The sequence below is a fragment of the Phaseolus vulgaris genome, chromosome 2 (assembly GCF_051622355.1).
Source record: "Phaseolus vulgaris cultivar YP4 chromosome 2, ASM5162235v1, whole genome shotgun sequence".
NCBI classification, from domain to species: Eukaryota; Viridiplantae; Streptophyta; class Magnoliopsida; order Fabales; family Fabaceae; genus Phaseolus; species Phaseolus vulgaris.
Window position 1 is genome coordinate 32,435,099 of NC_143499.1, and position 17,277 is coordinate 32,452,375.

Genomic DNA, 17,277 nt, shown 5'->3' on the forward strand with positions numbered 1-17,277 from the left:
AAAATTTATACAATAAATTTGAGTTTTTAGAAAATTAATGTATTTTCTTTTTTGAAATTGTGTTAGAATCGTGTTAAAATTGTCACAAATCTAACAAATATTTTTTGAATTGTGTCATACGAATGTCGATGTCCTACGAGTGTCATACGAATATCTTCACGGATACGTATTCTACGAGTGTCATATGAATATCGATTTCCAATACTTGTATCCGACAACGACACACCATTTAAGAGAAGTGTCTTAGTCTAATAGAGATAAAGTGTCTATGTGTGAGTTTAGACAAATATAAAAAAGGAATGGTTCTTCATCTTCAACTATCATTTTATAATAACAATACTATTTAAAAAATCATTTTATTGATTATTTGTGAGTATTATTGTTTAAGTTACTTTTACAGATCATTTTAATATCCTGTATAAATTATACAACGATCAGATGACTTTTACCTTAAAAATATTTGTGTATAATGTATATTCTTTTTTTTTGGTACTATTTTTTGTTTTTAAATTCTTTCAAGTTAAAATTATTTTTTTATTATTTATTAATTTATTATTGGTGTTATTTTGATATAAAAACCTGAACACGGAAAAGAAAAATGAGAAAAAAAAACAAAAACAATTTATGTTTGAGGAGATTTTTGAGTTGGAGTTTCTTCTGTTAATAAATTAAGATTAGTTTCCGGCATATGAGAAGCTTTTGTCAATGTCAAAAGCCTTGTGGAAATCACCTTTACTTTTACATATAGGTCACAAAAGCATATGCCCTAGATTGATGCTTGAACGATGAGATCAAGTCAAATCTGCTACGTAACTCTATTAATCATATTCTTATTTATCTTACAAATTGTGGCTTATTTTGAGAAATAATTTTAGAATGTGATAATATCACTTTTTTTAATAAATGTTTACTCAAAGAAACGGTAGTCTGTTTGAAGTTTGCTTGTATGTACGATAAGAAAAGCGCATATTAGTTGTTATACACAAGTGTGGGCTTGGAGAGGAAGCAAAATATAGTGGTTCAAATCCACTCTAAAAACATTTTTAATGAAGATTAAAGGCAATTTCGTCCTGTCCCATATCAATTATAACTTGCACCCTATATTTTTTTAAATTTCCAAAATTATTCTTATTTTGGATTTAAAAATCCAGAATAGTAAAAATAATTCAAAAATAATAAAAAAATACATTCCGGATAAAAAAATTAGAACACAAAATTAAAAAGGCATTCTAATAAAAATTTTCGGAATTAAAAAATGTGTTATGGATATCTAAATCTGGAAATATTTCTGGATAAAATACTCTGGAAGTAAATTTTATTCACCCTCTTCTTTTTTTTAGATTATTTTCGTCATTTTGGAAGGACATTTTTGTCATTTTCAATACCAATTTGAATACATGTTGGAATTGATATGGTGCACGAAACATTTGCCAAGATTAAATAAAAATAATTAAAATGAGATTGTATAGACTAGTGACAGAAATAAAAATAAATTTTGTAATTATTTTAAAAACATAGTTTTGGTTGGATTGACGTACTAATAGTAGTTGTGTATAATTTTATTTTATTTATTTATTTAATGAAAGTTTATTTTTATATTATTAACAGTTAAAACTTCTATTAAGTCATTTATTTAAGGTTGTAGTTTTTCTTACTAAATCATTACTGGAGAACGTGTTCTCAAAGTTTTTTTTAAAACTTCACGAAAAGTCTTTCAAAACCCCTGTTATGAGTTTAAGAACCTTTGTAAAATACCATGAGTTTTAAAACCTTTGTAAAATACCATGAGTTTCAAAACCTTCGTAAAATATCATGGGATTTACGACCTCCATAAAATTTCATGGGTTTTACGACCTCTGTAAAATTTTATGGGTTTCAAAACCCATAAAATTGCAATGGCAGATGAACTTGTTGCTCTCTCTACCAACAACACTTGGACACTTGTGCCTCTTCCCTCGGGAAAGAAAGCCATTGGATGTCATTGGGTGTACAAGGTAAAACACAAATCAGATGATACCATTGATCTCTACAAAGCACACATCGTTGCAAAAGGCTACACAGAGCTTGAAGGTCTAGACATTCTCGACACCTTCGCTTCCGTTGCAAAGTTGACCACCTTGCGCCTACTTCTTACCCTTGTTGCATCAAATAACTAGGAACTCAAACAACTGGATCTTAACAACGCCTTCCTACATGGAGACCTTCTTGAAGAAGTCTACATGAAGCCACCTCCTGGAGTTGTCGTCCCTAATCCACACATTGTCTGCAAATTACAATGCTCTCTCTATGGTCTATGCCATTCTGGTCGACAATGGTATGCCAAATTATCCCAGTTTTTACTTACAAATGGTTATGCATTATCCTTTGCTGACTACTCATTATTTTTAAAAACACATGATGCTCACATCACTCTCTTCTTGTGTATGTTGACGACATCGTTCTCACTGGAAATAACACTGAGGAAATCACTCACATAACCACACTATTGCATCAACACTTTAAGATCAAAAATTTGGGTGATCTTACTTTCTTTCTGGGATTAGAAGTAGCCCAAAGCAATGTTGGAATTCACCTTTCTCAACAAAAGTATACCATGGATCTTTTACATGAAACAGGGATGCTTGATTGTGCTCTTGTCCCCACACTTATGGTCCATTCTTCGCACCTTTCTAGTAACCAAGGTATCGCTCTAACTGATGCAGAGTCTTCTTCATACCGCCGACTAATTGGAAGACTCATCTATTTGAACACCAAACCAGACATTGCTTTCAGCGTGAACAAACTCAGTCAATTTGTTTTAGCACCCACATCAACTCACCACCAAGTTTTTTTTTCGTATTTTTCGGTATCTCAAGAATGCTCCTGGTCATGGTATCTTTCTGTCAGCAGCAAGCACTCATCAACTCAAGGCGTACAATAACTCTGATTGGGCCACTTGTGCCAAGACATGAAAATTTGTCACGGGTTTCTCTATCTATCTTGGTGAGTCACTCATTTCTTGGAAATCTAAGAAAAAACAAACAATCTCAAGAAGTTCTTCACAAGTAGAGTATAGAGCACTAGCCGCCACCACATGTGAGATCCAATGGTCTATATGTTACAAGACCTTCGTATCCATTCCATCCAACTTGCCATCCTCTACTGTGAAAACCAGTCCACCATACAGATAGCATCCAATCAAGTATTCCACGAACGCACAAAACACATTGAGATAGATTGTCACCTTGTTCGGGAAAAACTCAATGTTGGACTGATAAAACTACTCCCCATCTCTTTCTCCATGCAAACTGCTGATATCCTCACCAAGCCTCTACTTCCTTTTACCTTCAAAGTTCTTCAATCCAAGCTGAGAATGAAGAACTTATACTCCCAACTTGAGAGAAGTGATAAACTATGTACTTTGTATTTTTATTTGGGCCTACATATGGGCCTTTATTTTATGTTTGGGTTTTTTCTGTTTTCTGTTTTTCTGTTTGACACCTTTTGGGCTGCCTGTTATTTTTCTGTTTTTTATACCCGCTTATGCCACTTGTAATACACATTCAAATTCAATTCAATATTCTTCTTATTTCACAGTTCCTCTTTGCATTCTATCATATCTCTTTCTCTTTACTCCTTAATGTATTAGGTTTTCTGGATTCTTGATTATCCCCTTTCAATCACAGGGTGCATTGTTCTTTCTCTCTACTTTTACTCACTTACATTTTATAATTCAATTACTTTTCTTCACCTTTCCTCTCATTCAATCTAAATTTGAGGTAGTCATAAACATCATAATGTTATAAATGTTATAAAGGTAAGATTTGTGATTTAATTTTAATCACAAATTAAATTAAGTTTTTTAAAGTCAATATGATCATCCTTTAATCTTGACTTATCCATACAAAAACTCATAAAAATTAGGTTTTTATTGAATTTAACCTTCAATTTAGAGGCACAAACTGAATCTAAGTTTGATTCTAATTTGCAACTTTTGAATTTATTTATTTTTTATTCATAAGAATCTAATACATCTAAGAAAGTTTACAACAACTCACACGCACGGCTCAATCACTAAACATGGATTGAATTTAGGTATTTTTAATTTCATTTGGACTTAGCTCATAAAAGTATTAGATCAACTGGACTTTCATTTGATATATAGTTAAAAAGATTATTAAATATGATTGTGAACTATATAAATGTATGTAAATATTGTGCAAAAGAGAAATAGATCTGATTCATGAGTTAACCAAATAATCCGTGGGACACTGAAAAAGTAGTGACTTAAATTGAAGGGATCAAACCCATCCATAAACTTGGAACTCAACCTGTTTTTAAAATAATAAAATTGAAAAATAACATTGATATAACACACATATATATATATATATATATATATTAAATTATCACATTTAAAAACTGGAATCAATTTTATTTTTGTGATTTTATTTTTAAAAACTATTATTTTATTTTTTTTTAAATTTTTTCTCTTTTAATTTGGACAATGGATTGGTACCTTACTAAATCTTTTAAACCCATTTAAAATATGCTAAAGTAATTTTTCACTTGCCCTAAGATTCACCAGTACAATTTTCCCCTATTTTTTCAACCGCATCATTGCAATAAGATGCTGACAAAGTTACAGACAAGTTATATTTTTTTAAAGATTTTTAAAGAGGATTCATGCAAGAAACAAACATATTAATTATTCATTTTGCCACTATATGAATTTGATTATGAATACATATTTTATTATATATCTTTATAAGTATTATATTAAATATATATATTATATTTTTATATTATTAATATTTATATTATAATAAAATAAATATAATTAATTATATAATGTAATATATATAAATAATAATTATTATTATTAAAATAATAAAAACTATTAATAAATATATAAAATAATAATTAAATTTATGAAATAACAACTATAATAAATAATTAAAAGAATTATAAATAATAAATAAATTTAAATAATAGTAATAATAATAAATTTAAAATTATTAGTTAATTATAAAATTATGATTTTTTATTTAATTAAACTTAATTTATAATAATATAAATTAATAAATTATTATATATATTATTTTATAATTTTTTAAATTTATTACATCTATCAAATTACTCACAAATTTTCATAATCTTTTATTTATTTTTCATTCTATTTTCTTAATCCAAAACAACATCATTCTACAAATTCACTCCTCGAAATCCAAAATCCAAAGAAAACATTGGAGTGAAAGTGAAAACATAACCATGCCAATCAAGTTTATTTATGGAAGGAAATGGTCAAAGCAATGATTGAGTATTGTAAACTTGCAGACATTGTAACACCCTGAAAATCCATTGGCAAGATATTATAAAAGTAATAATACTTATGTAGAATATAATAGCTTGCTCGATAGGGAATTAAATAATCTGTGTGAATAGGGTGGTCTATAAATTTAGAGGAAATGATAGTTTATGAAAATAAGTAAGAAAAATTATAACTAAACACATTTCTCTCAATAAAACCGAGGTGAATATATGAAGAGAAAGTTTCTACATACGATTTCTTAAACATACACATGAAGAAAAAAAAATTCCGTTTGTCATTCTTCTTATAATGAATCCACCAAAAGTAAAATTTCCAATAATTCCACCATTGGAGATACTTTAATTCCTTTGAGTTGCATCACTAACTAACTAAGAACAAACCAATTTTAGTAACAGGTTAAATCAGCCCTTGGATACATTGTTTACAATATGAGTACAGGCCTTAACTACTTAAAGTAAAACTTCACTTAAAAGTTGAGCAAAATGATTGTTTATAAATTATATTAGTAGCCTATATGTAGTTTAGCTTGCATTTTTTATCTCTGCAATACTAAAAAAATTCTAAAATCTTGTGTTTGTTTCAATCATGCAAACAATGGAAAAGAAATAAACTCTTATGAATAAAGATGTATTGACACGACAGTAAAGAACATCCACCTAACAACTCCTTATAATAATATTTTAAATTAAAAAAGTAAAACAAAAATAATTAAAGTATCAATTCAAACTAACCAAGCTCTTATTTATTGATATTAACTTTTTTTTATCTTATTTCTTTTCCTTTTAAACGAGTCACGCTTTTTAGAAACATTAATTAGATTACGTAATAACAAAAGGACAAGTTTAGATTTTGTGGCTCCACGAAAGTCTGTCTTGAATGGTCGGTTAGGAGAGAAGATCCAAGGTTGTTTTGCGAATGAAAAATTATACTTTCACAACTCTTTTTAAGTTAAATTTTTATATGACAGCTTTAATAAAAAAATATTATAATTAAATCATATAAAAAATAATTAAAATAATATTATTAGGAGTCATAGGCTCCTGAATGTAAAAAAAAATTGGGTTATTGGTTCTTTGTGAAATCTGTTTTTAGATTTTCCCCAACCCTATCCATTGGTGAACCTAATTAGATACCTAGAATCATGTCTGCAACAAATGTTGGGAGAGTGGAGTCACCACAACCATCATGCAAATGGAACCCCATTAGCATACCAGTTATAGAGATAGGCACTGCTGCAGAGCATAACGATGGGAAGGTGGTGAAATCTGCAGTGATAGAGGCTATAAAAGTGGGTTATAGACACTTCAACACAGCAGCACAATAGTGGTCAGAGCAGGCTCTGGGACAACCCAATGCCGAAGCACTTCAAACTCTACAAAAGTCACTTCAGTAAGCAATTAATATTCCCTTCTTTTTCACATATCAGTTCAACTCAGATTTTGGATCATTTTTTCCTCCAAATTTAATATTCTTAGTAATGTCACTTCAAAAAATTGTTTTTGTGTCTGTTCTATCAGAAACTGAACGCATTTGTAATCTATTGGCTATTTAAATTGAGGGATTAAAATATACTTTTTAATTATAAAGTGAGACTACAATCAAAATTATCATGAACTTAAGGAATTAAAATTGACCTAATCTTTATTAATCAAAGTACTTCTAAAACAGAATACTTGCTACGGAAAAAAATGTGAAAGTCATACTCTAGATGACACCTATGAAAAATTAATAAGTGGTCTGGAACTACCACATGTTCATGGTTCCAATACCAACAATATATGTAGTTAAGCTTTTTTATTTTAAAAAAAAAAGTTAATCACACTTGATTATATATTAAATATGGAGGAGTAACTAATAATTTCTTGACATGTAGAGAGATAGATAAAGAGAGAAATGTGTATTATGTATGTTTAGTAAGTAATGTGATTTGATAAGATGAGAAGTAGAAAAAAATGGCAATTGTTAACGAGGTATTTAGAGTAATTTGGTATTTTTGTATATCTTATCGTTTACTAGTTTCTAAGTATGACCCTAATGAAAGTCAGTCAGATAAAACTTTGATGCAGTTGTTCAAGTGTTAATAACATTGTTCTCTAATTTATCAAATGCTTGCTTTTCGGGTTGTTTTTCTTTTTCATGAATTAGAGTTACACTTCAATAATTCGTATTATAAACATTTACATTAAGAAAAAAAAAATCTAGAGTTTTTCATACCTCTTAGGGTTAATATTGGTTAACTCTAATTTAATTGGATCAGTACGAAAAGCACTTGAAAAGCTGAATCTAAGTGTTTTCCCCAACCTAAATTGGTGCAGATCTCTTAAATTAGATTATTTGAACCTTTATTTAATTCATTGGTCGATTAGTGTGAAATCTGAAAAGTGGTATATGCCTTATTCTGAGTGCCTTGTGCCATTTAACTTAAAGGATGTGTGGGCAGCAATGGAAGAAGCTCACAGACTTGGCCCTACAAAATCAATTTTTCTTGCAAGGAGCTAGAAAATCTACTCTCTTTGCCACAATTCCTCCTTTGGTCAATCAAGTAAGTCGATTCATCAACATCATCTATCCTGCACATTTTGTTTGTTTCACACATCTTATTCACCCCGAACAGGTGGAGATGAATATTGCCATGCAGCAAAAGAATCTTAGAGAATACTGCAAGGAAAAAGGTATAATCGTAACTGCCTACTCTCCTTGGGAGCCAAAGGGACCAAATAAGATATCAATTATGTTTTGGACAATGAATTGATCAAGCAGATTGCAGAGGATCATGGCTAAACTGCTGCTCAGGTTACCAATTTCCTTACACTTTGCTTTTAAAGCTAAATTTTACACTAGCAAAATTGAGTCACTAATTAACAGGAAGTTAATAATAAATTATTTGACATGTTGCATCATCAATTGGGTAAATATCTTAGTTAAACACTTATTGATTAAGTGTTTATGATATTTAGGCATTTATGTATGAGTTGTTTCTATGATCAAAGAAAAATGAGATTAAACAAGTTTGAAGCTGTGTTTATAAGTTATCTTGAGGGGCTTATCAAAATAACCTAAAAATCAATTATAAACATCTTAAGGTATTTTCAAAAGTTCTTCCAAACACTCGCCAGTGTTATGCCGTATGATAAGTTAACATGCAAATACTTTCTTCAAAATACTTCCCAAGTCACGAATTCAATCCTCATAATTGTGAATTGTCACTGTACTGAGTTTACTTTGGCAGCTATTTGGATGCTAATACAAACATTCAATCTTTTGTTATGTAATAAGTATGTCTTAGATGGTTATTTGAACAAGGTGTGTGACTTTCATACCGAAGAGCTACAATAAAGAGAGGTTAAAGCAAAATATAGAGATATTTGATTGGGAACTCACAAAAGATGACCACGAAAAGATTAATCAAGTTAAAAAGGAGCGTATGTTCAAGGACGGACCAGCAGGATTCCCACTTCCTGACCTATTTGACCGTATGCATATTTCATTTTCCTTTTAAATATATTGTTCCTGTTTGTACACAGCAATCTGTCTTTAAAATTCCATCAAAGACACTCGACAGGTTTCACTTTTGGTGGAAAGTTTGTTTACAGCACTGTTATGATTTTCTTTGATGTAATTTTATGTGCCAAACTTTTTTATCAGTTGGAATGTAACTGTATTTCCAGCAAGAGGAATCCAATAAAAGCTACATTGTTTATAGTTATTCAGTTACACTGCGTGTTTTTGTAATTCTGATAGAAATTTATCTGATAAAACAACAATGTCTTCGAAGTGTTGACATCACAAGAACCCAATACAAGAAACTCGAAAAGGATGTAGCCAAGAACCTAATACAAATATGCAATCTATTGTTTAAGGATGTAGCCAAGAACCCATTCCGGAACAGAAATGGAATGTGATTAAAAAACAAACAATTATGTGAACAAACCAGTCCAAGTCATGTAGCCCATTCTTCTGTAGCAAATTGAGCTCCCCTCCCACTCCCCCTAAAACCTAAAACTTCCTACTGCCATGATGTGTATGAGAACTAGAAGAAAAGAAATAATTGAATTGTGCACAAAAAGCCAAAACTTTCCAGTGGTTTCATGCTTTGGTCCGTGCATATACATTTACACTGCATAACACTACGGCAGAGCATCAGTAAGTCTCACATTCTCATGATAAAATAACATTAGCATTGTCTGATTACAGAGCCAATGTAAAGAAATTGATCCCTTGACTAAAATCAAGAAATCGTACTTTGTTAATGATACAAATGGAAACTATTATCAAGTCATCAAGATTTTGTAACTACTTACGCAAATCTACCACAGTCACAAGCCTTTCCTGAATAATGATACATGATAGGTTCCATGTAGATCAAACTACTTTGGACGATTTTCTTGGCAAAGTCTTTCCTGTGAACTTCATAAAAAAATTCAGGGTATTGAAGCCACTTATGAGTTGCTCCGAACAATTTTTTGTAGCTATCTAACTTAGCCATCAGATATTCATGAGAGCTCATTCCTTCCAACAAGAAAGAGTACTGCTTTTCCTTTTGTGTGAAGAAAATTACACGAAAGAATTATGTCAATTCATTATGGAAGATTTTGGGAAACAGTTTAGAAGTCAACAGGTTGACACTAGTTCATACTCCTACATTAGAGTTGTCATTTGATGTCGTCCCTTGATAAGAGTTAGGCCAAACCTCGCGGTGAGGAAGCATTTTTGCCAACGAAAAACTTGCACCATCTGATGCAAATCAAGAAAAAATGACACCCCTACCAAGTACGATGCATGTCATGCTATTGTTCTAACTCTTCTCAACAATTAATTTAGCACACTCCCTTGAGCACTTCAGGTGATGCTCTCAGCTCCTCTCAAGTTCAAACATTCATCCTTGGCTCTAAATGTTTCAACCATAAAACTAAGTGAACACTTAATTAATCCTGCAGAGAGTGCTTACTTTTCCTACTCCAATTAACTAACAAAAGATAGAATCTCTCACTACTACAAAAAAGAGCAATTCCCAATTTTCCATCAAACTACATTTACAAAATGGACATGTGAGTTTGTAGTAATTGGAGGATACTTTCAGAAGAATCTAATAAAGCCCTGGCCCACCATATCCTCTAAACATAAGGCACCAATTTATCTAATTATCGCAAACCACCTAAATATAGAAAAAACCAAAAAGAAAATTCAACATTGGGATATTTTTCAGTTGTATATATATATAGAGAATAGATATTTATCCATTAAGATCGACACAAGCAGAAACTGTTCTACCAAAAACCTCGGAACATCATGGAACACAAAGAGAACATTGACGAGTGGCAACAAATCGAAACCTCTGAATGGAACATGGAAGTGATCAACGAAAACTACCTCGAAATTGGTGACCAAGCTTCTTCCACTGACGACCCTCCAAGTCCCACTCCCACCCGCCAGGAACTCTCATTGTCACAAATCGTTCCCACCACAGTAACGGACTCCGAAGACGAAACTTCCACGCCGTTAACGCCATCGACGGCGCCGTTAGATTGGCGGGTGCAGGTGGTCAACGAAGGGAGGAAGGAGTTGAAGTTGCGGTTGGAGGATATGAGAGAGCTCGTTGTTGACATGGCTTCCAAGATTAGTAACTGGGCAATGTATCCAGGGGCGTTTTGGTCATTTCCGAATGTGGCCGGAGCTTCGGCTGCTGCGGCGGTGTTGGTGTCACTGCTTTACGTGGGGATACGGCGGCGGCGGCGGAGTGTCGGTCGGCAGAACGTGGTGGGTGATCGTTGCGTTCATCTTCTGAAAGAGAAAGATGAGGTGAGTATGCATATTAAAGATGTTTAGTTTCTTTTAGTTCACATAAATATAGTAAAGTATGAGAATATCTACATTTCCCCATGTAATTTGTTAGGAAAAACAAAATAGGATGATATTTTTTTAATTAAAACATAGATTGAAATTAGAGAAAATTGCTCATGATGTTATACTCAGACACACTCTTTCTCATTTTTAAAACTTATCTATCTAATGTATGCTTTTAATAAAGTTACATTCCTATTCTTTATGTCTTTAACAAAGTAACATTTAACTTTTTTATTTAAAAAATAAAGTGACAAAAACTAAATAAAAATTATAAAAACTAAAAATTATTTTTTAATATAAATAATTTAATTATTTAATTATTACATATTAACAATATCTAAAACAATTCTATTTCCATTCAATTATAAATTATCTTATAAAAATGTAAATACTATATTTTTGAGAAAACATTTTTCTAATATTAAAATAAATAAATTTATTAACTCACTATTATATTTAAATATTAAAATATAAATATATTGTAAACACACACTTACAAATATAAGTACAATAAGAAGTATGACCATTATTTTTATTAATAACATAAGATATATGAATGTATGTTTTGAATTTTTTTTTAAAGTATGAATGTTATTTAACAAAATCTTGGAAGGATGAATGCATTTTTTTTCAAAATTAAATTCTTTAATTTTGATTTTTTAATTTTTTAATTAAAATCTAATTAATATGTTATTTTTAAATAAGATAAGAAAAGTAAGTGAAAGTTTATTAACAAAATATGAAAATATAAGTATTTTTTTATAAAAAATATAAAAAAGATAAGTATCTTTTAAAAATGAAAAAGAGTGTGATTATTATTTTATTAAAAATTTAAGAGAAATTAATGTTTATTTTAAAATTAAAGAGAGTATCAATCCTATTTAACATGTGTATTAAATAATTATATATAAACCCGTCAAATTAAATAATAACACACTTGAAAGTTAAATATACTTTAGTTTCATTTTTTTAAGTACCAAAAAAAAGGGTACCTCTCCGAGAAGCAATTTTACTTAAGTTCAGTAGGAATATAAATTAGTTTAATTTAATTAGTAGCATTATCACTTTTAGTTAATATATATATATATATATATATATAAATTATAAACACTTTTGATACATTATTGAGAGTAAATAATTCTTTTAGGAAACAAACATGTATCTTACTTCATATATATACAGATATATAAAGATTGAGTTATATGTTTGGATGAATTATTTTCATAAATACGAGGCAAAAAATAAAAAATATATAATAAATTAAGTTTCTGTTGTAAAATTGAAATTAACTTTATATAAAAATTAATTTATAAAAAAATATTTTATTTTTTAATAATTATTTTGATTAATATGAGAAGAAAGCTATTTCATGATACTTTCCTATTTAAATAGAGCTTGTAATCTATAATAATGGAAAAATTAATTATTAGAACTCAAATGCTTCAATACAATTAATTGAAGTTAATACAAGTTTATCTAATAGAAATTATTTGAAATGGAGTTACTCTTATTAGTTGACTAACCCAAAAGTTTATAAAAGGGTTAAATTAGATTAATAATTTATTTAAAGTCCTTAGGACTAATTTTAAGCAACCACTAGTAGAACTTTTTTTTCAAAGAGTGTTGAACATATAAAAGTATAAATATTTTTATTCCTTCCTAAACAATCTTTCCCTTATAGTTACTTAAATTATTAGGACTAAAGTTAATAAAACTAATATATTAACCTAAATCGAATTTGACTTTGATTACGTTGACATCTAACCAAATAAAAATTATATCTTCTTAAAACCCAGATATCACAGTCTCAAAATGGTTAAGACCATCTCATTTTAAATAATTAAGGCAACTGGTCGCTAAAAAAGGGTTAATAATAAGCCAAACATACGAAAATTAGTCAAAATTAGTAACACAAAAATGTTCAAACAAGTTTTTGGAATTCTTATTTCTTTAGTTTAAAAGAATTGTTAAAAAAATCTTCTTTTATTAGAAATAAAATAAAATAGCTGCTAAAATATTTGAGAAGAAAAACTACTCCTTTTTTCACGAGCTATACAAAATACATGTAGTCAACTTTCTATATAAAAAAAATCTAAAATATAATTAAAGGTGGCAAAAGGTTAAAATTGAGAATTCTAATTTATAATTATCCAAATCCATACTATTTTTAATTCATTTAAATGGATTTATCTCAAATCTAAATTCATATTTTTTTTGGATTTTAAGTCTAATTCATGTAATTGGATATAGATTAGATATAAATTGGATAGATTTTTCGATTATCCAAAATGAATTTTGGGTTGGATTTTCACTTAGCCCCGGCTCATGTTCAGCCGCGTCAATCCAGGCCCAGGTCGAGCAAAGTTGGTCTGAGTCGGTCCAGGCCAAAGTCAAGTCGAGTCGATCCCGGCTCAAGTCAAGTCTAGTCGGTCTAGGCCAAAGTCCAGTCGAGTTGGCTCATGCCAAAGTCGAGTCAAGTCAACCTGTGTCCGTGTCGAGCCGAGTCACCCCGGGCCCATGTCGATCTGAGTCGACCCTAGCCAACGTCAACCAAAGTCGATCCAGACCCATGTCGATTCAAGTCGACCCCGGTCAATGTCGACCAAAGTAGGTGCGGGCCCATGTTGAGGCAAGTTAACCCGGCTCGCTGTCAAGAAGATTCAGCCCAAGACGATATCGAGCTGAGCCAGCCCGGTCCCATGTCGAGCCGAGTCGACCCGGGCCCATGTCAATTTGAGTCGGTCCGAGCCCATTTCGATCTGACCCTGCTCGGGACCATGTCGAGCCCACTCGGTCTGGGACCATCTCAAGCCTAGTTGGTCTAGACCGATGTCGAGCCAAGTCAGCACGACCCATGTGAGTTAGCCTGGGCCCATGTCGAGTTGAGTCGGCATGGGCAAATGTCGATCCGAGTCTGCCCAGGCCAATGTCGATCCGAGGTGACCCAGACCCATGTCGAGTCGAGTCAGCCCGAGCCCATGTCAAACCGAGTCGATCTAGGCGCATGTCGATCTTAGTCGACTCAGGCCAATGTCGAGCAGAGTCGTTTTTGCCCATGTCGAGCTTAGTCGGCCTTGCCCATGTCGAGCCGAGACAGCCCAGATCCAAGTCGAGTCGGCACTAGGCCAAGGTCGAGTCGACAACGGGGCCATGTCGAGTCGAGTCGTTGCCGACTCGAGTCAGCCCGACGTATGTCCAGCCGAGTCGACTCGGGCCCATGTCAATTTGATTCGGCCCAAGCCCATGTCGAGCTGACTCGGTCCGGGCACTTGTCGATATCGAGGTCGACCTGGGCCCATGTTGATCCGAGTCTGTCCGGTACCATGTCGATCCAAGTCGGCCCGTGACTATGTTGAGCCAACTCGGCTTGAGACCATGTCGAGCCAACTTGCCCCGCGACCATGTCGAGCCTAGTTGGTCTAGGCCCATGTCGAGCCGAATCGGCACGACCCATGTGAGTCATCCCAGGCCCATGTCGAGTTGAGTCGGCTCGGGCGGATGTCGACCCGAGACAAGTCGGGCCGATGTCGATCTGAGTCTACCCGAGCCGATGTCGATGCGAGTCGTCCTGGGCCGATGTCGATTCAAGTCGTCTTGGGTCGATGTCTGATATGAGTCAGCTTGAGCCCATGTCGAGCCGAGTCAGTCCGAGTGCATATCGATCTGAGTCGACTCAGGCCAATGTCGAGTAGAGTCGGTTTGTGCCCATGTCGAGCTTAGTCGGCTATTGCCAAGTCGGCTCAGATCCAAGTCGAGCCAACTGGGCCAAGGTCGAGTCGGCAACGAGGCTATGTCAAGTCGAGTCAGCTCGACGTATGTCCAGCCGAGTTGACTCGGGCCCATGTCAATCTGATTCGACTCGGACCCATGTCGATTCAAGTTGGCCCATAACCATGTCAAGTTGATTCGGCCCAGGCCCATGTCAAGTAGTGTGGGCCCAGACCCATGTTAAGCCGTGTTGGCCCAGACCCATGTCAAGCCGAGACGGCATGTGCCTATGTTAAGTCGAGTGAGCTCAGGCCCATGTTGAGCTGAGTCGCCTCTAGTCAAGGTTGAGTTGGCACTGGGCCCATATAAAATCGAGTTGACTCAAGCCTAGGTCGAGCTGAGTCGGCCCAGACCCTTGTCGAGCCGAGTCGGTCAGGATCCAAATCAAGATTGATTTAATCTAATTAATAAAATAGATTTAATTTAATTAACGAAATGGATTTATTCTAGATTTAATATATTTTTAATGAATTTAAAAAAATCCAAATAAATTTAATCTAGTTAAAATATATATATTTTAAATCCCTTCAATTTTTTATGGGATCAAACATAACTTTAATAAAATCGGAAGATCTATTTAGACCCAATAAATTTTCAATACTAGATATTTATTCATATATATATCTAATATTCCTGTGCTTAAATTAAAGTATCAGAACATTCAATTTACATTTGCTACAACTCCAAATTTTGCTTCTCATTTGAACAAATACTTGTTCTTCTAAACTACAATGTTACACTTTAGTTATTTCATTCTTTATGAAATCCCTTAGAAAATGAAAATCCACATTGATACATTTACTCCTTCCATCCATGATTGGTTTCCTTGATAACTTTATGGTAAAACTATTGTCACACTATGTAATAGTAGGACTTGTTTGATTCCTTAGAATGCTTTTACTATTCATCTAAATCACACAACTTTACAAGAACTTTGTTGTTGCTACTATAATTTATGCTTTAGTTGTTGGCAGACTCTTCATTGGTTGCTCTTTCAAACTCCATAAGATAACCTCACTCATAACCAATATATAGTTTGATGTACTTTTTTTATAGTCAATGTTATTAGCATAGTTATTATTCATATAATAACCAATAAGATTTTTCCTTCCATTTCTCTTATAGAAAAATCCAAATTCAGAAGTTCGTTCGAGATAGCATATGATTCATTTTACTCCCTATAGATGAAACTCTTCTGGATTTTCCACAAACTAACTCACATTGTGCATGATGTGATGTGTAGCTGTGTGAACCTTGCATACATTAAATTACAAATATATATTATTATTATTTTAATTCTTAATCATTGATTTCTAATTAATAATTATGAGTTATATATAACTTTAAGAAAATCACTTTTATTATAAAATTGCACTCATTTGTTTTAACTTTTCAAAATAAGTTAAAGAAATATGAAATCTTATTGAAATCAAAAGTGGGTCGAATAACTTTTCATAAAAATCATTTTAAAAATAATACTTCTATTATTGCAAACAAACATATAATCACTTCTTGCTGGTATCTGACTTAAACACTTATTATCTTCTCTTTTAATTTATCTTAAAGTTCTTTATATAATAAAATGTAGCTGTTAGCTAAGCCTAGTGCTTTTAGTTGCAATTTAATTGCAGAATCTGCTTCCAATTGCAAAATGAGGGATTAACACTGAATAACATTTCCTGAATTTGTTTTGGTGCAGAATATTAGCCAACTCTTACGTCAGATTGCACAATTAAATGAATTGTTATCATCAAGGCGAAAGGTTCCAGTGCATCAAATCAACTGATGCCAGTTTTGCAGTACTTAATTACTATATTTGTAAATTCTAAATGAATTAATTAGTAACTTAACTCTTACGTATAAAGGTGAACACGTGTCTGTTTTAGGGCACACGGTGATTAAGTTGGATGCATAGTAAAAGATAATGTTGCACCATGAGTAAGGGTGTCCGCGTAAGCAAAGTATTTTCCTGCAGTTAGCACCTAAAGATAAGTGGTGCTCGTTAGCTAGTAGTTTTTCTGTTATTATTTTATGCTCCCATTAGAGATAAGATTCTTTTTTGTTGTATCACCTTGAGTGAATGTGCCCAAAAAATAGAACATGTTTTTGTTACGTACGCTTTCGGTTGAGATTAGATTCTCATGAGAGAAAATGGTTACAAGAGATAAGGTATAAAAGGGGATTGAGACCCCGGGTAAAGATATGTCATTTCTGAGACTTAAACTGAATACTTCTTTAATCTTAGTAAGTTCTTACCGACTTGATCGTCGGAGTGTGATCAACAGGTAGAACCCCCTTTGTTTTAACGGAGCCACGTTCCAGCACAACCAAACATCGAACAGATTCTAGAAAAG

At 32.5% G+C, this 17,277-nt stretch overlaps 1 protein-coding gene and 1 pseudogene across 1 annotated transcript; both read left to right on the top strand.

Moving 5' to 3' along the window:
• The first annotated feature begins 6,383 nt into the window (after positions 1 to 6,383).
• On the top strand, positions 6,384 to 9,025 carry LOC137811527 (NAD(P)H-dependent 6'-deoxychalcone synthase-like; annotated as a pseudogene).
• Positions 9,026 to 9,045: 20 nt separating this feature from the next.
• LOC137811526 (uncharacterized) lies at positions 9,046 to 17,030 on the top strand. Its single transcript, XM_068613317.2, has 2 exons — positions 9,046 to 11,110; positions 16,623 to 17,030. The coding sequence occupies exons 1-2, from the start codon at positions 10,601 to 10,603 to the stop codon at positions 16,707 to 16,709; spliced, it is 597 nt and encodes a 198-aa protein (XP_068469418.1). The 5' UTR covers positions 9,046 to 10,600; the 3' UTR covers positions 16,710 to 17,030.
• Positions 17,031 to 17,277: the final 247 nt, after the last annotated feature.

What these genes read in the sequence shown, in the direction of transcription:
- LOC137811526 (XM_068613317.2), top strand. Translation starts at nt 10,601, where the DNA reads ATGGAACACAAAGAGAACATTGACGAGTGGCAACAAATCGAAACCTCT. An exon ending in TTCTGAAAGAGAAAGATGAG is followed by an intron (nt 11,111 to 16,622) that starts GTGAGTATGCAT and finishes GTTTTGGTGCAG; the next exon opens with AATATTAGCCAACTCTTACG.